Source organism: Coregonus clupeaformis, chromosome 1 (genome assembly GCF_020615455.1).
Source record: "Coregonus clupeaformis isolate EN_2021a chromosome 1, ASM2061545v1, whole genome shotgun sequence".
NCBI lineage: Eukaryota > Metazoa > Chordata > Actinopteri > Salmoniformes > Salmonidae > Coregonus > Coregonus clupeaformis.
The window spans coordinates 25,748,564-25,772,245 of record NC_059192.1 but is presented as its reverse complement, the minus strand read 5'-3'; the positions used below and the strand labels follow the sequence as shown (position 1 = coordinate 25,772,245).

Here is a 23,682-nt window from a genome sequence, read left to right as displayed (position 1 = left end):
ACAAATTAATAAAAAATAAAAGCTGAAATGTCTTGATTCAATAAGGATTCAACCCCTTTGTTAAGGCAAGTCTAAATAAGAAATAATGTGCTTCACAAGTCACATAATATGGACTAACTCTATGTGCAATAAAAGTGTTTAACATGATTTGAGAATGACTACCTCATCTTTGTGCCCCACACATGCAATTATCTGTAAGGTCCCTCTGTCGAGCACTGAATTTCTAACACAGATTCAACCACAAAGACCAGGGAGGTTTTCCCAATGCCTCGCAAAGAAGGGCACCTATTGGTAGATAGGTACAAATAAAATAAAAAGCAGACATTAAATATCCCTTTGAGCATGGTGAAGTTAGTAATTAGACTTTGGATGGTGTATCAATACACCCAGTCACTACAAATATACAGGCATCCTTCCTAACTCAGTTGCAGAAGAGGAAAGAAAACCGCTCAGGGATTTCTCCATGAGGCCAATTGTGACATTAAAACAGTTACAGAGTTGAATGGCTGTGATAGGAGAAAACTGAGGATGGATCAACAACATTGTAGTTATTCCACAATACTAACCTAACTGACAGAGTGAAAAGAAGGAAGCCTGTACAGAATAAAAATACTCAAAAACATCCTGTTTGCATCAAGGCACTAAATTAATACTGCAAGAAAATGTGGCAAAGCAATTAACTTTTTGTCCTGAATACAAAGTGTTTGGGGAAAATCCAATACAACACATTACTGTCACGCCCTGACCTTAGATATCCCTTTTATTCTCTATTTGGTTAGGTCAGGGTGTGATTTGGGTGGGCATTCTAGTGTTTCTATTTCTTTGTTTGCCGGGTATGGTTCCCAATCAGAGGCAGCTGTCTATCGTTGTCTCTGATAGGGGATCATACTTAGGCAGCCTTTTTCCCACCTTAGTTTGTGGGATCTTGTTTTTGTATAGGTGCTTTGGAGCCTGCAGAACTCCACGTTCGTGTGTATTTTGTTGTTTTTTCTGTGTTCATTTAATAAATTAATATGTTCGCCTACCACGCTGCACCTTGGTCCGAGCCTTCAATCAACGAACGTGACAGAAGATCCCACCACAAACGGACCAAGCAGCGTGTCCGGGAGGAGCAGACGTCTTGGACATGGGAGGATCAACGGCGACTCCGAAGTTCACGACCACGACAGAAGCCCGAAAAAATTTTTGGGGGGGCACACAGGGTGGTTGGCGGAGCCAGGTTTCAGACCAGAGCCAACTCTCCGCACTCGCTTTGGGGAGCGTGTGACCGTTCAGGCACCATGTTAGCACAGCTGAAAACTGTTGTGCTGATTAAAGAAGCAATACAACTGGCCTGTTTGAGACTAGTTGAGTATCTGGAGCATCAGCAATTGTGGGTTCGATTACAGGCTCAAAATGCCCAGAAACAAATAACTTTCTTCTGAAACTCATAAGTCTATTCTTGTTCTGAGAAATTAAGGCTATTCCATGCAAGAAATTGCCAAGAAACTGAAGATCTCGTACAACGCTGTGTACTACTCCCTTCAAAGAACAGCGCAAACTGGCTCTAACCAGAATAGAAAGAGGATTGGGAGGCCCCGGTGCACAACTGAGCAAGAGGACAAATACATTAGAGTGTCTAGTTTGAGAAACAGGCGCCTCACAGGTCCTCAACTGGCAGCTTCATTAAATAGTACCCGCAAAACACCAGTCTCAACGTCAACAGTGAAGAGGCGACTCCGGGATGCTGACCTTCTAGGCAGAGTTTATTGGCCAGTCTGATATGGCTTTTTCTACAGCTACAATAGCCATTTACAACATTAGCAATGTCTACACTGTATTTCTGATCAATTTGAACATGTTCCAGCCGCCACATTTTCAACTGATTGTTTGTGATTTCAGCGGACATCTCCACAGTGCTGTGTGACAAACAGAACAAAGCCGAGACACTGCTTGAAAACTGTGAGAAGGGAGAGACGCCTGACCTCAAAACTATTATCCTCATGGATGCCTTTGACACTGAGCTGACCGTACGGGGCGCAAAGTGTGGGGTGGACATCATGTCCCTACAGGAAGTGGAGGTACTGTACTGTATGACAGTATATAGGGATGTCTAAGAAAATAAGCGTTTACACACTTTCAATGGCTTTGAGCAGGTGCTGGAGAATAAAGTATTTGTTAAGTAAAAAAAGAAAAAGACTGCACACTGCAATCTATGCTTCCAAGTTGTATTGGAATAGCTTTTCGACCCTTGGGGTCTTCATCAGTTCAAAGCCTATTGCTCCCGAGGGGTTCCCCAAGGGTCTATGATAAGTTCAGCTGTATTTTACCCATGCTCCAAGAACAAATTGACCTTAATCATAGATAGGATCAACTTTACATTCCCAAATCCTAACAACCATTCGGGGGGTAATACTGCAGGAGTAGACTTACATTGCCTACTAAAGCTGTCTTATCTCTAATCCTGTATTTTCTTAATGAGGTCCCAACTGTAATTGTTCAAGAAAGTTATTGTGATAATCGCTACTCTCTAGGGCAGTGTTTCGCAAATCTCTCCTGAAGTCCCTCTACTCAGTTCCACTTATTTGACCAATTCCAGTTAAAGCACACCTCAACTAATGAAGTGCATGGTAATAAGTTGATGAGATGAATCAAGTGTGCTTGTACTGAAATGCCATAGTCTTACGCCAGTCTTACACCAGCGCAATGTAAGACAATGTTGAAATGCATAAAATTAGTGGAACTGGCTTGGTACTCAAGAAGAGGATTGGTAAACAATGCTCTAGGGTGGTTAAGCAAGTACTAGTCCATAGTGTTTCAGTGGCCATGCCCAATGTAGAGCAAATGCTGTCCTCTTTTCAAACATTTATCAAAAAACCGTTTTAGATAAATCAATTGAATCAAAAATATTTTTTAGGCTCTGGGGAAGGACAATCTACACAAGCCAGTTGTAAGTAAAAGTCATACAATATGTTACTTGTATATTTATTATCCAGTCTAAAACAATGTTCTAAGGAATATTCAGCTGTATTAACCCCACCTGCTTTTGATTTCAAAATAGTTTTTTTCTGGCAAAATTGTATGTAGAAATACTACGGTAAATGTGTGTTTCTGCTTCCCCTACAGCCACCAAAGCCGGAGGACCTCAGCATCATATGTTTCACCAGTGGAACTACAGGTTGACCATACTGTACTTTACTGTGTGTGTGTGTCTCTTGTATATCATGTGAACACCCTCCTAATATTAGTTGTTGGTTTCAGGTGACCCTAAGGGAGCAATGCTGACTCATGAAAATGTGGTCTCGGATGCAGCAGGTGTGATTAAAACCTTTGAGGTATGCATACTCTCTCAGGAACTGACACATAAACAGTACTCTGCCTAGGTCTAGGTTTTACCCTATAGGAAAGTTACCATACCCATAGATTTACATGTAGAATCACATATAGTAATCCAATAACATATACAGTAGTCCAGCACTGGATTTCAAATGATGCAATGACTATGAGATTAAAGTGCAGACTATCAGCTTTAATTTGAGGGCCTTTTCATCCATATCGGGCGAACCGTTTAGAAATAACATCACTTTCTGCACATAGACATCCCATTTTAGGGGACCCAAATTCACTTATATGTGTCTTAAAGTAGTACAAAGCTAAGTATTTGGTCCCATATTCATAGCACACAATGACTACATCAAGCTTGTGACTTTACACATTTGTTGCATGCATTTGCTGTTTGTTTTGGTTGTGTTTCAGATAATTTTGTGCCCAATAGAAATGAATGGTAAACAATGTATTGTGTCATTTTGGAGTCACTATTATTGTAAATAAGAATAGAATATGTTTCTAAACACGTCTACATTAATGTGGATGCTACCATGATTACTGATAATCCTGAATGAATCCTTAATAATGATGAGTGAGAAAGTTACAGACGCACAAATATCATACCCCCCCCCCTAAATGCTAACCTTCCCTGTTATTGTAATGGTGAGAGGTTAGCATGTCTTGGGGGTATGATATTTGTGCGCCTGTAACTTTCTCACTCAAAACAAGGTTGTCCACTATCGGCATATCTATTTATTATGGCCATCGAAATGTTAGCTATTAAAATCAGATCCAGCAATAATGTCAACGGGCTACAAATCCAGGGATTACAAACAAGGCTGTCATTGTATGCTGATGATTCATGTTTTCTTTTAAATCCACAATTTGGTTCCCTCCACACCCTCATAGAGGATCTAGATACTTGTTCTAACCTATCTGGATTACAACCAAATTATGATAAGTGTACTATATAAGGTATTGGATCACTTTTACATTACATTTTAAATTTTTACATTTTAGTCATTTAGCAGACGCTCTTATCCAGAGCGACTTACAGTTAGTGAATACATTTGTTTTTTTTTATACTGGCCCCCCGTGGAAATCAAACGCCATGCTCTATCAACTGAGCTACATCCCTGCCGGCCATTCCCTCCCCTACCCTGGACGACGCTGGGCCAATTGTGCGCAGCCCATGAGTCTCCTGGTCGCGGCCGGCTGCGACAGAGCCTGGATTCGAACCAGGATCTCTAGTGGCACAGTTAGCACTGCGATGCAGTGCCTTAGACCACTGCGCCACTCAGGACTACATTACCATGTAGTTTACCAATAAAATGGTCTGATGGTGAAGTGGACATACTCGTTATTCATATACCGAAAGAAATAAATGATCTCAATACAATACATTTTAATAGAAAGTTAGCAAAAATAGATAAGATCTTGCTATCATGGAAAGGAAAATACCTGTCTATTTGTGGAAAAACCACCCTGACTCTTTAGTCATATCCCAGTTTACCTATTTGCTTATGGCCTTGCCTACACCTAGCGACTTGTTTTTTAAATTATTTGAGCAAAAAATATTCCATTTTATTTGGAATGGCAAGCCAGACAAATTTTAATGGGCCAATTTATTTAATGAATATTAATTCAGAGGGCAGAAATAATTAAATATTGAAGCATTAGACTTTTCACTAAAGGCTTCAGTCATACAAAAGTTATACTTAAATCTGAACTGGTTTTCTAGCAGATTAGTAAGAATGTCTCACCCCATGTTCAAGAATGCAAGAATGGCCTTTTTCCCTTTATTCAGATTACAACCTCTCACTTTCGGATATTTTAAAATGAAATAATCTCCAAAATATTGCTATTTTAAAAACAAACCATATAAAGTTTGTTGCAATTTCAGTTTAATCCATCAGAAAAGACAGAACAAATATTACAACAAATATTGGGAGAAAGTAAGGAACTTGCCCTGCATTAACCAAAATTGGTTAAAGAAAATTGTGATAAATAAAAAAGTATACCAGTTTCATTTAACGACCAAAAAATGGACAGCTGTGCCATACAGATTGCAAAATAGTTGGGAAGAGATTTTCGATGTACCGATTCTATGGCACATGGTTTATGAACTGATACACAAAACAACGCCGGATTCAAACATTCTTGCAACAAATATAATGTTATATATATGGGGGATACAACCATCCCAGCCCTGCAGATGTTGCTGTGAAGTGACAGAATTATTAGATCATTTATGTTGGTACTGTCCATATGTAGCTTGTTTTTGGTCTCAGGTTCAGGAATGGCAGAAGAATTGCAACATTTACCTGGAGCTAACTCTGCAGATAGCACTGCTGGGTGATTGAAAAGGTTCAGAACGTTTGTGAAACATCACAGAACAGTTGAAAAATATATGGCAAATAGAAATCAAAACGGGATGGTGTTTAGAGAGAGATGGGAGGGGTTGAGTAGAGGTGAAGGGTGGGACTAAAAATAACAAGATAACTAATGTAAAATATACTGTGTCTGCAAAATGTATATAGGTTCAGAACTTTTGTGAAACAGCACAGTTGAAAGATATATGACAAATAGAAATCAAAACTGGATGGTCTTCAGAGATAGATGGGAGGGGTTGAGGGTAGCTGAAGCATGGGACTAAAAACAAACAAAAGATAACTATTGTAAAATATACTGTGTCCGTAAAATGTATATAGTATGTATGAGCTGGAAGTAGAAGCCTAAATGTTGTTGTCCATTAGTTTACTCCAATTAGGGGAGGGGTGATAGGGTTAGGGGAAAATAATAAAATAAACAATGTTATACTGAACAAAAATATAAACGCAATGCAACAATTTCAAAGATTTTACTGAGTTACAGTTCATATAAGGAAATCAGTCAACTGTAATAAATTAATTAGGCCCTAATCTATAGATTTCACATGACTGGGCAGGGGCACAGCCATGGGTGGGCCTGGGAAGGCATAGGGGAGCCAGGCCCAGCCAATCAGAATGAGTTTTTCCCCACAAAAGGGCTTCATTACAGACAGAAATACTCATCAGTTTTATCAGCTGTCAGGGTGTCTGGTCTCAGACGATCACGCAGTTGAAGAAGCCGGATGTGGAGGTCCTGGGCTGGCATGGTTAAACGTGGTCTGCGGTTGTGAGGCCAGTTGGACATAATGCAAATTCTCTAAAACGACATTTGAGGCAGCTTATGGTAGAGAAATTAACATTAAATTGTCTGGCAACAGCTCTGGTGGACATTCCTGCAGTCAGCATGCCAATTGCACGCTCCCTCAAAACTTGAGACATCTGTGGCATTGTGTGACAAAACTGCACATTTTAGAGTGGCCTTTTATTGTCCCCAGCACAAGGTGCACCTGTGTAATGATCTTGCTGTTTAATCAGCTTCTTGATATGCCACACCTGTCAGGTGGATGGATTATCTTGGCAAAGGAGAAATGCTCACAAACAGGGATTTAAACCAATTTGTGCACAAAAAAACTATAGTGGGGAAAAAAAGTATTTAGTCAGCCACCAATTGTGCAAGTTCTCCCACTTAAAAAGATGAGAGAGGCCTGTAATTTTCATCATAGGTACACGTCAACTATGACAGACAAAATGAGAAAAATCATTTTTAATGAATTTATTTGCAAATTATGGTGGAAAATAAGTATTTGGTCAATAACAAAAGTTTCTCAATACTTTGTTATATACCCTTTGTTGGCAATGACACAGTTCAAACGTTTTCTGTAAGTCTTCACAAGGTTTTCACACACTGTTGCTGGTATTTTGGCCCATTCCTCCATGCAGATCTCCTCTAGAGCAGTGATGATTTGGGGCTGTCGCTGGGCAACACGGACTTTCAACTCCCTCCAAAGATTTCCTATGGGGTTGAGATCTGGAGACTGGCTAGGCCACTCCAGGACCTTGAAATGCTTCTTACGAAGCCACTCCTTCGTTGCCCGGGCGGTGTGTTTGGGATCATTGTCATGCTGAAAGACCCAGCCACGTTTCATCTTCAATGCCCTTGCTGATGGAAGGAGGTTTTCACTCAAAATCTCACGATACATGGCCCCATTCATTCTTTCCTTTACACGGATCAGTCGTCCTGGTCCCTTTGCAGAAAAAACAGCCCCAAAGCATGATGTTTCCACCCCCATGCTTCACAGTAGGTATGGTGTTCTTTGGATGCAACTCAGCATTCTTTGTCCTCCAAACACGACGAGTTGAGTTTTTACCAAAAAGTTATATTTTGGTTTAATCTGACCATATGACATTCTCCCAATCCTCTTCTGGATCATCCAAATGCACTCTAGCAAACTTCAGACGGGCCTGGACATGTACTGGCTTAAGCAGGGGGACACGTCTGGCACTGCAGGATTTGAGTCCCTGACGGCGTAGTGTGTTACTGATGGTAGGCTTTGTTACTTTGGTCCCATCTCTCTGCCGGTCATTCAGTAGGTCCCCCCGTGTGGTTCTGGGATTTTTGCTCACCGTTCTTGTGATCATTTTGACCCCACGGGGTGAGATCTTGCGTGGAGCCCCAGATCGAGGGAGATTATCAATGGTCTTTTATGTCTTCCATTTCCTAATAATTGCTCCCACAGTTGATTTCTTCAAACCAAGCTGCTTACCTATTGCAGATTCAGTCTTCCCAGCCTGGTGCAGGTCTACAATTTTGTTTCTGGTGTCCTTTGACAGCTCTTTGGTCTTGGCCATAGTGGGGTTTGGAGTGTGACTGTTTGAGGTTGTGGACAGGTGTCTTTTATACTGATAACAAGTTCAAACAGGTGCCATTAATACAGGTAACGAGTGGAGGACAGAGGAGCCTCTTAAAGAAGAATTTACAGGTCTGTGAGAGCCAGAAATCTGCTTGTTTTTAGGTGACCAAATACTTATTTTCCACCATAATCTGCAAATAAATTCATTAAAAATCCTACAATGTGATTTTCTGGATTTTTTTTCCTCAATTTGTCTGTCATAGTTGACGTGTACCTATGATGAAAATTACAGGCCTCTCTCATCTTTTTAAGTGGGAGAACTTGCACAATTGGTGGCTGACTAAATACTTTTTTTCCCCACTGTAAAAGATTCACTGACCCAATACTTTTGGAGCTCACTGTAGTAATTTAATAGGATCACTGTGATTTTATCCTCATGTGTGTGTGGACGTGTTTAACTATACTTGTGGGGACCAGAAGTTCCCACAAGAATAGTAAACTAATAACAATTTGACCAACTGGGGACATTTTGTTGGTCCCCACAAGGTCAAATGCTATTTCTAGGGGGTTTAGGGTTAAGGTTAGAATTAGTATTAGGGTTAGAATTAGGTTTATGGTTAGGAGATAGGGTTCGTTTTAGGGTTAGGAGTTAGGGTTAGGTTTAGGGTTAGGGTAAGGGTACGGGTTCGAGTTAGGGTTAGGGGTTAGGGAAAATAGGATTTTGAATGGGACTAAATTGTATGTCCCCACAAGGTTAGCTGCGCAAGAGTGTGTGTGTGCGTGTGTGCTTGCGTGTGTGCTTGCGTGTGTGTGGGGTTGCATATGTGTGAGGGAGAAAAAGAGAAGGAGAGAGATCTTATAATATTGTAGTCTCTTGTGAAAGGTGAAAAAAGAGGCAAGCATTCACACGTGATTTGGTTCTGGGTTGCCGAGATTTGTAGTCATTTGTAGTCAGTAATCATAACCTTCGGAACCAACTTGTGTCCCCCACAGATTTCCGTGGTTCCTAGTACTCAGGATGTGTCCATCTCCTTCCTGCCTCTGGCACACATGTTTGAGAGGGTTGTACAGGTGAGTTCACAGTCTAACTGCAAACTAGTCTTGAATTTTTTTACATTAACTCAACCTTATCTTTGAGCACCTCCAGCTAGTACGACTCTTTAGCATGCATACATGGCAAATACTTTATGACAAATATTTACTTTTTACTATTTATTTATTTAGTATTTATCCAGGCAAGTCAATGAGGAACAAATTCTTCTTTCTTGTTTCAAAAAATATGTTTTCTATTGACAAGTGACATGTATCTCTTACATTTTTCACCAATGGGAGCAGAGGACATAGAGTTCTCTGAGTTGAGTATTGAGGCTGATGGGTGCTAGTCTAGAAGTGCTTGTGTTCTCTCCCAGACAGTGATGTACGGTGCTGGGGCCAGGGTCGGATTCTTTCAAGGCGACATTAAACTACTGCCAGACGACATGAAGAACCTGCAGCCCACCATCTTCCCCGTGGTGCCGCGACTTCTGAACCGCGTATATGACAAAGTGAGTTGTTAATCTGCGGTTCTTCTCCTGAAGTGTGCACTCATACTGTACACTAACCCCACCGCTAATCTCAACGCTTTACCTAAACCTAACTCCCAGCAAATTGTTGCATGTCAACAGAGTTACAAAGTTACAGTTACAGAGTTACAGTTGATAGCTGCAATGGACAGTTTGAACATCTATAGACCATTCAAAATGTATGTAGTTCTGTCCTTGAGCTGTTCTTGTCTATTCATGTTCTGTATTATGTCATGTTTCATGTTTTTTGTGGACCCTAGGAAGAGTAGCTGCTGCTTTTGAATAAGCTAATGGGGATCCTAATAAAATACCAAAACTACCAAAGAGGACTATCTATATGAGACCAAAATGAGTAACCTTTCTCTTTCTACTATAGGTCCAAAGTGGAGCCCAAACCCCCTTCAAAAAATGGCTTCTGAATTTTGCCACTAACAGAAAGCTTGCCGAAGTTAAGGAGGGTGTCATCAGAAAAGACAGTATATGGGACAAGCTCATCTTCCACAAAGTTCAGGTATGGCACTCTCCAAGTAGGAGTCATCGTGTTCAAGGAAGTCAACAATGCTATTGCCGATGTTGTGCCAACAATCCTTGGAGGCTACATATAAACCGTTTCCTGTGCCTAAAAAGGCAACAGAAGAGAAAAATCATGTTACACTGCACAAGACAGTGGCTGTGAATTGGGAGGGTGTTATGGTACAGAATGCGCTACAATCTAGAACGTGTCGTGTCGGTTCTCTGTAGGAGTCGTTGGGGGGACGTGTGCGAGTGATGGTGACGGGAGCAGCGCCCATCTCTCCTTCCGTTCTCAACTTCCTCCGGGCATCTCTGGGGTGTCAGGTACATTAGCATCATCTACCCATCTATTATCTACCATAGATCTACCGTCTACCCATTCATTTTATTCTACCATTCAAAAGGGCTTTTCACACTGCATGTTCTTGGCCCATGTCTATCCTTTACCCTAGCTTACCCTCCTTTTACACAAGCATGTGTTAACCCTGGGCTAACTGAAACCCAATAGTCACTTTTTGGAGTAGAATATTCCAATTAGATGACAATGAAGCTCTGTGATTGTGATTGAAGTGCAGTGTGAACAGGATGTATGTGTTTCCATAACTCTTTGGTGAGACACCTCCGTCAATGATTATATTACTGTATTAAGGAGAACTTGTCAAAACAGGTCATGACTCATATCAAATATACCTAGAAAGCAGTTGAATGGATGCTTCAAACATCACACATATGCCACTGGAAGGTGTTTACAATACCTGAGTTGTAAGTTTGATTCCTACATATATGGGTCATATCTACTGAAGAAACATGCTGAGGTAGGTCACTTTGAATAATAACAAGACCGTATTATAAGGTGTAAATGAAAAAAGAACATACCCTGACCAACCGAAGATAAACTTGTAAAATAAAATCACAGTTGAAGATAAACATGTAAAATAAAATCACTGTTGCACACCTTGAAATTAACTTTCAATATCACCAACGTTTTGGCAAGGAGAGAATAGTGTGCGACTTTCATTTTATTTTCTGTAAAGACCATAAGATGGTAATTATTATATAATTAAACCAATCCTGTGCCATTGTGGATCTTGTAATAGCACTGAGCAACTGAGGCCATGTGCTTTTGTTTGGAGAGCAGAGATTACCGCAAATGTATTGATCTGTCCATGTTGCTGTGACAACCAGCTCACACTGACCCTACTGATCTCGCTGTTCTGATTGGTTCTCCAGATTTTTGAGGCGTACGGCCAAACAGAATGTACTGCTGCCTGCTCCTTCACCATGCCAGGAGACGCCACTTCTGGTATGTCACTACAAATATTTACAACCTCACAGAGGATGCTAAATTAAAGGGATAGTTCACCCAAATGTCAAGTTTTTTGTTTCCTTACCCTAAAAGCAGTCTATGGACAAGGAGAGACTGCAATCCATGCTTTGTGTTTGTTTACCTAGCCACTTTTACCAACCGCAATGTAATTTTGTAATTTGGTTGAACTATCCCTTTAAGTTGAGAACACTTGCATCCTTTCTTCTTACTTCCTTCTCAAAATGCATTGGGGAAGCAGGTTTGAGCGGAGGGACCTTATATATTCACCCAAATTACAAAACAAGGGTTTCTTTCCTCAGGGCATGTTGGAGCTCCTATACCTTGTAACATTGTGAAACTGGTTGATGTTGAAGAGATGAACTACTTTGCTTCCAACGGTGAAGGGGAGGTAAGTGGTTGTCCCTACCTAGCCATGCTGCATTGTATGGAAAAACTACTATTTTTCTAAGATTTGAATGACTTTTAACAGCTTATTTCTCGACTTCCCTGGGGTGTTGTTGTTTTCTTCAAACCATAAAAAAGTAGGCTAGTTATTTAGTAATGTCCTGATTAATCTGGCTATCATTTTTGAAGAATGCAGCAATGCTAGTGGAAACAGATTGTTTACATTAGGGGTCATTCAGAAGCATGGGGGTGGGGGGGTTGGACATGGAAGGGCGCCCCAAGGCTCTGTCTTTCCCCGATTTCCCCATACTTTTTAATTTGTAGAAAATTAGCTTAAAGTCACAATATGTAGCTTTGTGGGCGACCCGACCAAATTCACATAGACATGTGAGTTATAGATCTGTCCTTCTCGATGAAAGCAAGTCTGAAAAGCGGTAGATCTGTTCTATGTGCACTATGTCTTTGCTTACTGTCCTTAAGTTCAAATGTTGCTTCTTTCTACTTTCAGTTTTGTACACCAGCTTCAAACAACTGATAAGATAGTTTTGGTTATGGAAAATATATTTCAAAGCAGTTTAGATGGTACAATGATTCTCTACACTATACATTGCTTGTTTTGTCACATAAACAAATTATGAAATTATGCAAACATTTTAGAATTTTAGCATCCAGTCAATGGTGGAGTGATTTCTGCATTCTGCGGCTTTAACTTAAAGAAATTAAACTATCTCATAGCTTAACATTGGTTGCTATGGCTTGCCTACCTTAGAACTAGGACCTGGAGTTTTTCCTGGTAAGGTAACATGGTCCGGAACAACTCCCTGGCCCTACTTAGAACACAAGGAGAACATTTCCCTTACTGATGCATACTGTTCTATTCTCTCAGGTCTGTATCAAAGGTAAAAACGTGTTCATAGGCTATCTGAAAGACCCTGAGAAGACAGCAGAGGCCCTGGACAAAGATGGATGGCTACACACTGGAGACATTGGCAAATGGCTACCGGTGAGATTCTCATAAATACAAACTGAACCTTGAAATAACCTTCTGCATTTATCTAAGCATAGAATCAATCTGACATCAATTTCCATGACAGTGGTAGAGGAGTTTAATATCAGGACCGGATAGAATAGTTTTCCAGCTCTCTCCTGTTCATTCAATTCGAAGCCAGACAAGCAATCAGTGGGGTGAAATACTGGGGTTGTGTATCACCCGCAAGCATAGTTATACTTTCTAAACCCACCTATTCGATTATTACAAGCAGGACAAAGGGCAGTGCTGATTACCATTACCGGAGGTAATTGATCTGAATTTAATTACCTGATTCAAGGTTTCACTATTTCTATACTGGAGTCTACATCATATCATCAGCAGGGTCATTTTATTGCAGTAGTTGTACAGGGTCATACAGTGTCTTGATTTATAAAATGTACACAGTTTATATAGTACATTTCAGTTACAAAAATGTCTAAATGCATTTAAAAATTGTCACAAGCCGGGCTAGAACTCCGGTCTCAGATGTGTAGAGCTGGGGGTACTACCCCTTAGCCACAGAGGAGATGTTGTAGGACCCAAATGAAACACCCAAGGCAATACTCCAGGCAAGTAGATTTAATGTTCCAAAACAGGAGGCAAAACAAAACAACTCCACGAGGGGAGAAAAACAAACTAAAGATAACTTCGAACAACTTACTAGGACTGACACGGTGGGACAAAGCAGGAGACACATAGTCAGGACGCAATAACCAAGTGAGAAACAAGGGGAAAACACACAGCTAAAATACTAAAGGGAAAACAAGGCACAGGTGACCTGGATCAAACTAATGAGGACACATGAGGAAGAACAAAGGCAGAGGGGAACACAGCTGACCTCTAGAGGCCAGGAGACAAACAGGAGAAGCAGGAAGCTGACAAAAATAGAACAAAAATGCAAATTTTTATGTCAAGTTCAATGGTTATAAACCACAACATGGAAATAGACACAATTGTAGAATCAAATCTGTGTGTAAGAACATTATAAATGAGACCCCAAGACTATGCCATTATAATTTGCAAGCAGGACAACTGGCTTTGCAGGCTGACAATAGGGCCCAATTCCGACGGGAGTTAAGCGCGTAAATGGAACGTACTGTAATTTCCCTTTTATGCACTTCTCTCTATGAGTATTCTAACCTTGAACTTAAGCATGAGAATAGTGTGCTATTCACTTGCTATTCGTTTTGGTCCCGATTCCGACTTAAGAAAAACTGCACCTTGCCTATGCACTTCTTGGTGTTCAGACTTACCTTATGAAGGTGCGTAATGGGCTTTGCAGGCGTGGTTCCCTTGCGTGCGCTGAATAAATGTAATTCAACCACTGACAACCCTCCCACTTTCTGGCCAACAGATTTTCTCATGGATTTTTCATTTCAGTACATTTATCTTAAGCCATCCCTTTAAATACGCTGTACCTTTTAGTTAGAATTTAGTTGACAGACTCAGTAGAATATACTGAGAGAACAAGTTCAGAATATTAGGGATCAATGAAAGAAAGCCATCTAATTATATGCATATTCGTCTCCGTTTCAGCACCAATTGGTAGATTAAAAGAATACTGATTTTGTACAATAGTAGGCTGTACCCGCATCTATTGCATGCACTAACCATGGAACTGTGTGATGACACAGCCAAGTATTGCGCCATGGATCGGGTTCAAACTGTTACGGCTTTGTAATGTAGACGCAGGGAGTCAGGAAGCAAGTGCAGTTAGTGAATTGAATTATGAAGAACATGGAACGATACAAAACAAGGGAAGCGTCTAACATGGAAAACATAAACAATAGTGCCTGGTGGGTGATAACAAAGGAATGCTAGATAAAGGGGAAGTAATCAGGGTAGTGATGGAGTCCAGGTGTGCCTCATAATGGGGCGCAGGTGTGCGTAATGAGGGTTGCCAGGTGTGTGTAATGATGGGTTGCCAGGACCGGTGGTTAGTAGACTGGCGACGTCGCGCGCCAGAGAGGGGGAGCGGGAGTAGACGTGACAGTACCCCCCGACGCATGGCTCCAGCCGCAGGACGACGCTGGCCAGGAGGACGGTCCCGAGGGTGAGGAGCGGGCCGGTCCAGACGGCGAAGGTGGAATTTTCGGATGATGTTGGGATCTAGAATGTCGTCCACTGGAAAACAGCACGCTCCTCTGGACCATACCTCTCCCAGTCCACCAGGTACTGGAGCCAACCCCCACAACGTCGGGAGTCCAGGGGTGATCTGACGTATAGGCGGGGCTCCCCTCAATGTCCAAGGGAGGCAGAGGGGTGTCGTGGGGTACGGCATTAGCCAGGGGACCAGAAACCACCGGCCTGAGGAGGGAAACATGAAAAGATGGTGAGATCCGGTAGTTAATGGGGAGTTGTATTCTGTATGTTACCTCGTTGACCTTCCGGAGGACCTTGAATGGCCCCACAAACTGGGGACTCAGCTTCTTACAGGGCAGGCGGAGTGGGAGGTTCCTGGTGGAGAGTCAGACACAATCACCAGGATGGAACACGGGAGCCTCACTGCGGTGGCGATCCGCCTGCTCTTTCTGACAGCGGATGGCGCGCTGGGCATCGTTCCATACCTCTTCTGCGCGCCTGAACCACTCGTCCACCGCAGGAGTTTCGGTCTGGCTCGGAGTCAACGGAGTAAGAGCCGGCTGATAACCCAGAACACACTGAAAGGAGTCAGGCTGGTGGAGGAGTGTCGCAATGAATTCTGGGCGTATTCAGCCAAAGGAAGGAATCGGGCCCATTCCCCCTGCCGGTCCTGGCAGTGACTCCTCAGGAAACTTCCCAGCTCCTGGTTCATCCTCTCCACCTGCCAGTTAGATTGAGGCTGGTATCCGGAAGTGAGGCTGACCGTGACCCCCAGCATCTCCATGAAAGCCCTCCATACACGCGATGTGATTTGGGGCCACAATCGGAGACGATATCCTCCGGAAGGCCATTGTGCCAGAAGTGACCTGGAGAGTGGTAGGGAGACTAGAGAGAGGGATAAAACGGCAGGATTTTGAGAATCTGTCCACAACAACCATAACAGTGGGGAAACCATCAGACAGGGGAAGATCAGTGACAAAATCTATCGACAGATGGGTCCAAGGTCGCTGAGGCACGGGGAGGGGAAGGAGTTTCCCTGCAGGAGCGTTCCGGGGGAGACTTGGTTTGGGCACATACGGAGCAGGAGTTGATGTAGCAGGCAACGTCCTGCGCCAAAGTGGGCCACCAGTACTTAACAGAGATGGATTGAGTGGTGCGGGTGATACCTGGGTGTCCAGCGGCAAGGGATGTGTGCACCCAGTTCAAAAGCCGTGGGAATGTAGGTGCGCTCCGGAGGACAGGTAGCCGGTGCGGATTTCCCTCTACAGAGCCTTGCGGATGTCCACGTCTATGTCCCAGAGTACGGGAGCAACGATTTGGGAGGGCGGTATGATGGACCCACTCAGGACAGGGACCTCTCCTGAATCGTGGAGACGGGACAGGGCATCGGCTTTGATGTTCTTTGAACCTGGGTGGAATGACAAGGTGAAATTGAATCTAGTAAAGAAAAGGGCCCACCTTGCTTGGCGCGGGTTCAGCCGCCTCGCTGTCCGTATATATTCCAAGTTCCGATGGTCGGTGAGGATGAGAAACGGGTCCGTGGCACCCTCCAGCCACTGTCTCCACTCCTCTAATGCCAACTTCACCACCAAGAGCTCCCGATCACCGACGTCATAGTTCCTCTCTGCAGGGGACTCTTTTCTAGAGTAGTATGCACATGGATACAGTTTTGTGGATTACCTTGACGTTGTGACAGGACGGCCTCCACGCCCACCTCTGAGGCATCCACCTCCACCACGAAGGGCAGCGTAGGGTCTGGATGTTTCAGCAACGGGGTGGAGGTGAAACGCCCCTTCAGCAGGTGGAAGGCCTCATCAGCTGCAGGATTCCATTGCAACTTACGGGGACCACCTTCAAGGAGAGAGGTGAGAGGAGAGGTGATGGAGCTGAAGTTCCTGATGAAGCGGTAGTAAAAGTTGGCAAACCCCAAAAACCGTTGTAGTCCCTTTATGATGGTTGGGACTGGCCATGACCTGACCGCATCTACCTTCCTTTCCTCCATAACCACTCCCTGTGGGCTGATCCGATATCCCAAGAAGGAGACGGTGACCTGATGGAACTGGCACTTCTCCGCCTTGACTTACAGATGGTTACCTCCCGGATGCAGATCAAATTGTAGGCACTCCGCAGGTCCAGCTTGGTAGAAAAACTGGGCCCCGCGTAGCTGTTCAATGGCGGCTGGCACCAACGAGAGGGGGTAGCGGTACTTTGTGGTGATGGCATTCAGACCTCTGTAGTAAATACACGGACGAAGACCCCCTCATTCTTGGCCATGAAGAAGAAACGAGTCGACACAGAGGAGGTGGATGGGCGGATGAAACCCTGTTGGCGAGCCTCCTGGATGTACTCCTCCATAGCCTTGGTTTCAGCCACCGACATGGGGGTTGATGCGGCTGTGTGGAGGCGCAGAGTCTGTTAGCAGGTTGTTGGCACAGTCCCAGGGGCGATGAGGAGGGAGACAGGTAGCGCGAGTCTTGGAGAAAATCTCCCCGGAGATCCCGGTAAACCTCTGGGATGTCGGCCTGGAGGGCAACCACAGGACTCTCAACTGACATGGAACCACATGGTAAGGGAAAGCAGGTCTTCCGGCATTAGGGTGCCCAGGCCGTAATCTCCATCCTCGGCCAGGAGATGATGGGGTCGTGGCATTGGAACCACGGGAGGGTGAGGATGACTTTGTGTACGGGTGCCTGGATGATGGTGCAGGGGTCCCACGGTGACGGTGAGTGGTGCTGTGATGTGTGTGAATGTGCCAGATCCCAGTGGTCGGTTATCCAGCCCTTGAACCGGAAACGGAAAGGAGAGCGGGTATGATGTTATGTTCAGGGAGGAGGCAAGGGCCTGGTCAATAAAATTCCCCGCGGCACTGGAGTCCACTAGAGCTGTGGAAACAACACATGAGGGACAGCCAGCTAGTGAAATCGGTACTAAAAAGGGTTTGTTGGAGAGTGAAGATGATGGAATACTCACACCTACCCCAGGAGACGGATGATCACTGGACCGTCCCTCTGCTCTAGTGACTCTCGGGTTAGTACATAGCGGACACCGTTGAAGCTGGTGTCCCTCCTGGCCACAATAGGGACAGAGCCCCAGCTGTCTCCGACGGCGTTGCTCAGCCGTGGGGAGGCGTGTGGCCCCTACCACCATGGGTTCAGGCTCTAACTCAGATCGGTCAACGAAGGAGGGAGAGAGGCGACGGGAGTGCCGACGCTCCCAAAGGAGGTTATCCAGGAGGATGGCCATCGTGATGAGTGCATCCTCCTGCGCCACTCCACATATCCTGAGGCTGCATTGATTGTAGCTGGGGATTTTAACAAAGCAAATTTGAGGAAAAGGCTGCCAAAGTTCTATCAATACATTGACTGTAGTACTAGCGCTGCAAAAACACTTGACCACTGCTACTCCAACTTTCGGGATGCCTACAAGGCCCCGCCATCCTTTCGGCAAATCTGACCACGACTCCATTTTGCTCCTCCCTTCCTATTGTGCAAAGCTGTCATCAAGGCAAAGGGTGGCTATTTGAAGAATCTCAAATATAAAATATATTTTGATTTGCTTAACACTTTTTTGGTTAGTACATGATTCCATATGTGTTATTTCATAGTTTTGATGTCTTCACTATTATTCTATAATGTAACAAATTGTAAAAATAAAGAAAAACCCTTGAATGAGTAGTTGTGTCCAAACTTTTGAATGGCAGTGTATATGTATATATTTTAATATATTTTCCTTTATTAGTTTCAGAGTATTTTAAAATCTACCAGTTGGTGCTGAAACTGACAAATATGCATATATTTAGATGGCTTTCTTTCATTGATCCCTAATATTCTGAACCCATTCTCTCGCTATGGTCAACAAAATTCTAACTAAAAACTACAGCATATTTAAAGGGATGGCTTAAGACAAATGTACTGAATTGAAAAATCCATGAGAAAATCTGCTGGCCAGCAAGTAGGAGTGTTTTCAGTGGTTGAATTACATTAATTGAGCGCGCGCCAGGGAACCACTCCTGCAAAGTCCGTTATGCACCTTCATAAGGTAAGTCTGAATACCAACTACTGAGAAGTGCGTAGGAAAGGTGTGCATAAGAAAGGCTAATTTCCTAAGTCAGAATCGGGCCCATATAGAACTGTGAATGATGCTGCATTCATGTGCTATTGAAATGAAAGGAAACTCTGAGACTTGGCACAAATAAACTGATGTAAAGCGCCCAAACGTGTCATAACTCCCACGCTTCCAAGTGGGAAATACGAGTGGGAGACTCAGTTTCCCAGTTGGATAGTGAGTTTCCAAATTCTGGTTAGCACATGAATGCTGCATGACTTGACATAGGTCCAGAGTCGGTATTAAATGAATTCACACAGGCATGCCACTCACCTGTGAGGGCTGTGTCACAGATGTCACAGATGTCAGAGGTTGGACCTGTCCTAACCCCTGAAGGCCATCAGCCTAGTTAATGATCTCTCCCTCTGCACTCTGTGGCTTCACCAGCCTCAACATGGGATGTTCATTATCTGAGAAAAGGAGGGGAGAGGGGGGAGAGAGAGAGTAATTGAGCGAGAGAGAGAGAGTGAGTGAGTGAATGAGAGAAAGGGGGGAGAGCAAGAGGGGGGGAGAGCAAGATAAAGGTAATTGAGTTAATTGATTCGCTCTGTCATTATGTAGGCCCTTTTTTAATTTCTCCAGGGGACCCTTTCTTTCTCAACATAGACAGATGGCATGTCCATTATGGACCAGTCTAAGCTTGCTCTTAGGTTTCAGTAATTACACAAGCGTGTGTGTGTGTGTGTGTGTGTGTTTGTGTGTGTGTATATGTGTGTGTGTGTGTGTGTGTGTGCGTGCATATGTACAGTACCAGTCAAAAGTTTGGACTCACCTACTCATTCCAGGGTTTTTCTTTATTATTTACTATTTTCTACATTGTAGAATAATAGTGAAGACATCAAAACTAAGAAATAACACATATGGAATCATGTAGTAACCAAAAAGTGTTAAACAAATCAAAATATGTTATATTTGAGATTCTTCAAATAGCCACTTGATGACAGCTTTGCACACTCTTGGCATTCTCTCAACCAGCTTCACCTGGAATGCTTTTCCAACAGTCTTGAAGGAGTTCCCACATATGCTGAGCACTTGTTGGCTGCTTTTCCTTCACTCTGCCATCCTACTCATCCCAAACCATCTCAATTGGGTTGAGGTCGGGGGATTGTGGAGGCCAGGTCATCTGATGCAGCACTCCATCACTCTCCTTCTTGGTAAAATAGCCCTTACACAGCCTGGAGGTGTGTTGGGTCATTGTCCTGTTGAAAAACAAATGATAGTCCCAGTAAGCCCAAACCAGATGGGATGGCGTATCGCTGCAGAATGCTGTGGTAGCCATGCTGGTTACGTGTGCCTTGAATTCTAAATCACTGACAGTGTCACCAGCAAAGCAAAGCAACCCCAAACCATAACACCTCCTCCTCCATGCTTTACGGTGGGAACTACACATGAGGAGATCATCCGTTCACCCACACCGCGTCTCAGAAAGACACAGCATTTGGAACCAAAAATCTCAAATTTGGACTCCAGACAAAAGGACACATTTCCACCGGTCTAATGTCCATTGCTCCACCGGTCTCTTCTTCTTATTGGTGTCCTTTAGTAGTGGATTCTTTGCAGCAATTCGACCATGAAGGCCTGATTCACACAGTCCTCTCTGAACAGTTGATGTTGAGATGTGTCTGTGAATTGAACTCTGTGAAGCATTTATTTGGGCTGCAATTTCTGAGGCTGGTAACTTTAATGAATTTATCCTCTGCAGCAGACTCTGGGTCTTCCATTCCTGTGGTCTTCCATTCCTATGGTTTTTGCGACTGCACTTAAAATAAACTTTCAAAGTTCTTGAAATGTTCCGTATTGACTGACCTTCATGTCTTAAAGTAATGATGGACTGTCGTTTCTCTTTGCTTATTTGAGCTGTTCTTGCCATAATATGGACTTGGTCTTTTACCAAATAGGGCTATCTTCTGTATACCTACCTTGTCACAACAAAACTGATTGGCTCAAACACATTAAGAAGGAAAGAATCTCCACAAATTAACTTTTAACAAGGCACACCTGTTAATTGAAATGCATTCCAGATGACTACCCAATGAAGCTGGTTGAGAGAATGCCAAGAGTGTGCAAAGATGTCATCAAGGCAAAGGGTGGCTATTTGAAGAATCTCAAATATAACATATTTTTTGGTTACTACGTGACTCCATATGTGTTATTTCATAGTTTTGATGTCTTCACTATTATTCTACAATGCAAAAAATTGTAAAAATAAAGAAAAACCTTTGAATGAGTCGATGTGTCCAATCTTTTGACTGGTAGTGTATGTCCGTTTACCATGTGATGCTGGTGGTAGGAGCTATAGGAGAACAGGCTCATTGTAATAACTGGAATTAATGGAATGGAGTCAAACATGTGGTTTCCATATGTTTGACTCCAATGCATATATTCCATTACAGCTATTACAATGAGTCCCTTCTCCTATTGCTCCTCCTAACAGCCTCCTCTGGTAAACACACATACATATGCACACACACTTTTACATAACTCAGTAATTCTCTTTTCTCATTCTCTCTATACTTATATCAATTTTTTACATTTTAGTAATTTAGCAGACGCTCTTATCCATAGCGACTTACAGTTAGTGAGTGCATATATTTTCATACTGGCCCCCTGTGGGAAACAAACCCACAACCCTGGCCTTGCAAGCGCCATGCTCTACCAACTGTGCTACAGGGGGACTACCCCTGTCCTCTAGGAATATTTTGTTTTTAAGGCTCAAAATATAATATGTGCAATCATGATGACATACTCTTTTGCTCAAGATACAATCTAGTTCCTTGGTGATTTCCTATTGACAAATTGATTACATCATTACCCAATCAATACCGTATATCTTGTTGAAAATACTAATGATCAAAATGATGGCAGAGTGGAGTCCTGAAGATTGTCGACCGCAAGAAGAATATCTTCAAGCTGGCTCAGGGAGAGTACATTGCCCCGGAGAAGATAGAGAACGTGTACATCCGCAGTGCACCTGTAGCCCAGGTGTTCGTCCATGGAGACAGTCTTCAGGTACAACACACACACACAGCATAAACACATACACACATGCACGCACACACACCAAGCACACTCATATTTCAGAAGCATACAATACTTAGACAGAATGTGTGTGTGTGTGTGTGTGTGTGTAGGCCAGCTTGGTAGCCATTGTGGTTCCTGACCCAGAGGTCCTGCCAGGTTTCGCCCAGAAACTAGGAGTCCAGGGTTCTCATGAGGAGCTGTGCAAAAGCCAAGTGAGTGCTCTATCAGAACCTTTCCACTAATAACGTTATCAGAATATTTGAACACACCAGCGTCGTGTTCATTACTTAGCCACAAAATGGAAGAAAATGGACTGAAACAGAGATGGACTATCTATAATAATCAATAAGAAATACTTATTTTCATTTTCTGTTCCAAAACGTTTTAAAACACTGTCCATTACGTGCCCTAATGAACATGACCCTGGATTCATTCAACAAACAAAAGTGTGATTGTCTATAATACTCTTCATAAATTTGCACAGATACAAAGGACATACATATATTTTATAAATGGTTGTCCATACATTGGGTACCACTGAACACAGAACTGCTACTACATTACAAGTACTTCACAAGACCATGTTTACAATGCACTCCTGATTGAAGCGGATAGCTTCTGTACCACTGACTGATGACCTGAGTATGACCTCTCCTTTTTTCCTGCGGCAGACAATCAAAAAGGCCATTATCTCTGACCTGGTCAAGCTGGGCCGGGAAGCGGGGCTGAAGTCTTTCGAACAGGTGAGTGTGTCTATTTAACATGATTTCACCAATCCCCATTAAGACACGGGCCTGCATTCATAAAGCTCAGAGTAGGTGTGCTGATCTAAGATCAGTCCCCCCGTCCATGTAATCTTTTTCATTATGATCTAAAACAGAGGTTCTCAAATCTCTCCTCGGGGACCCCCAGCCGTTCCATGTATTTGATATATTCCAGAGCTAGCACACCGGAATCAGGTGAGCTAGTTCAAAGCTACAACAAAATTGTGAAACGTGTAGGGGTCCCAGAGGAGAGGTTTGAGAACCACTGATCTAAAATGCAAAAGCACTCCTACTCTTAGACACTTTATGAATACAGGCCCTGAAGGACAGTCTTGTCATTAACTCAGAAGCTCCCTTCCCTTCTTAATTTTATTTTACTCGACATGTCACTTCAAACATACTGTATACTCTTTACTGCAGTTAATCCTAAATGTGTTGAGCTGATTTTCTCAGTATTTCAAAAAAAATCTACAGTCAATGCTGTGAACTTGCTGTGTGAACTAGCTAAAGGTGGTGGTGAATTTTCACTACTGAGCGAAGGCAGACAAATATGATTGATGTCATTGTGAATTTGGTTTGAGAATAGCCAAACCATGAAACTATGTTGCCCATTTTTGTTTGAAGTCTTGGTTACACATGTTTAAGCAAACAGCCACATTGTATGTTGACCAGCTCAGTTGCAGAAACAGTTATGGCTAGAGTAGGGTTAGACTAGAGGAGACTAGGGACAAAGGACAAAAACCCTCATGGCCCAAACTCGAAACGTATGTCTCCATGTAATCAATACATTCACTTGTTGGAGCAGTAATACTGTACACAGGGATTATTTTAGTTCTTGCACAGTGACTAAGCCATTTTTGCCTGGTGGG

General features: G+C 43.1%; 1 protein-coding gene across 1 annotated transcript in view; it reads left to right on the top strand.

Annotated features, from left to right (window-relative positions):
- The window catches only part of acsl5 (acyl-CoA synthetase long chain family member 5), a 35,806-nt gene that overhangs the window by 11,654 nt on the left and 470 nt on the right, over window positions 1-23,682 (top strand). Inside the window, exons 7-20 of the mRNA XM_041875528.2 lie at window positions 1,882-2,060; window positions 2,897-2,929; window positions 3,106-3,157; window positions 3,241-3,314; window positions 9,020-9,097; window positions 9,436-9,570; window positions 9,965-10,099; window positions 10,330-10,425; window positions 11,332-11,404; window positions 11,728-11,816; window positions 12,699-12,815; window positions 21,894-22,037; window positions 22,160-22,261; window positions 22,721-22,792. Coding sequence (XP_041731462.1) covers window positions 1,882-2,060; window positions 2,897-2,929; window positions 3,106-3,157; window positions 3,241-3,314; window positions 9,020-9,097; window positions 9,436-9,570; window positions 9,965-10,099; window positions 10,330-10,425; window positions 11,332-11,404; window positions 11,728-11,816; window positions 12,699-12,815; window positions 21,894-22,037; window positions 22,160-22,261; window positions 22,721-22,792 — 1,379 coding nt within the window. The remainder of the gene's footprint in view (window positions 1-1,881; window positions 2,061-2,896; window positions 2,930-3,105; window positions 3,158-3,240; window positions 3,315-9,019; window positions 9,098-9,435; window positions 9,571-9,964; window positions 10,100-10,329; window positions 10,426-11,331; window positions 11,405-11,727; window positions 11,817-12,698; window positions 12,816-21,893; window positions 22,038-22,159; window positions 22,262-22,720; window positions 22,793-23,682) is intronic.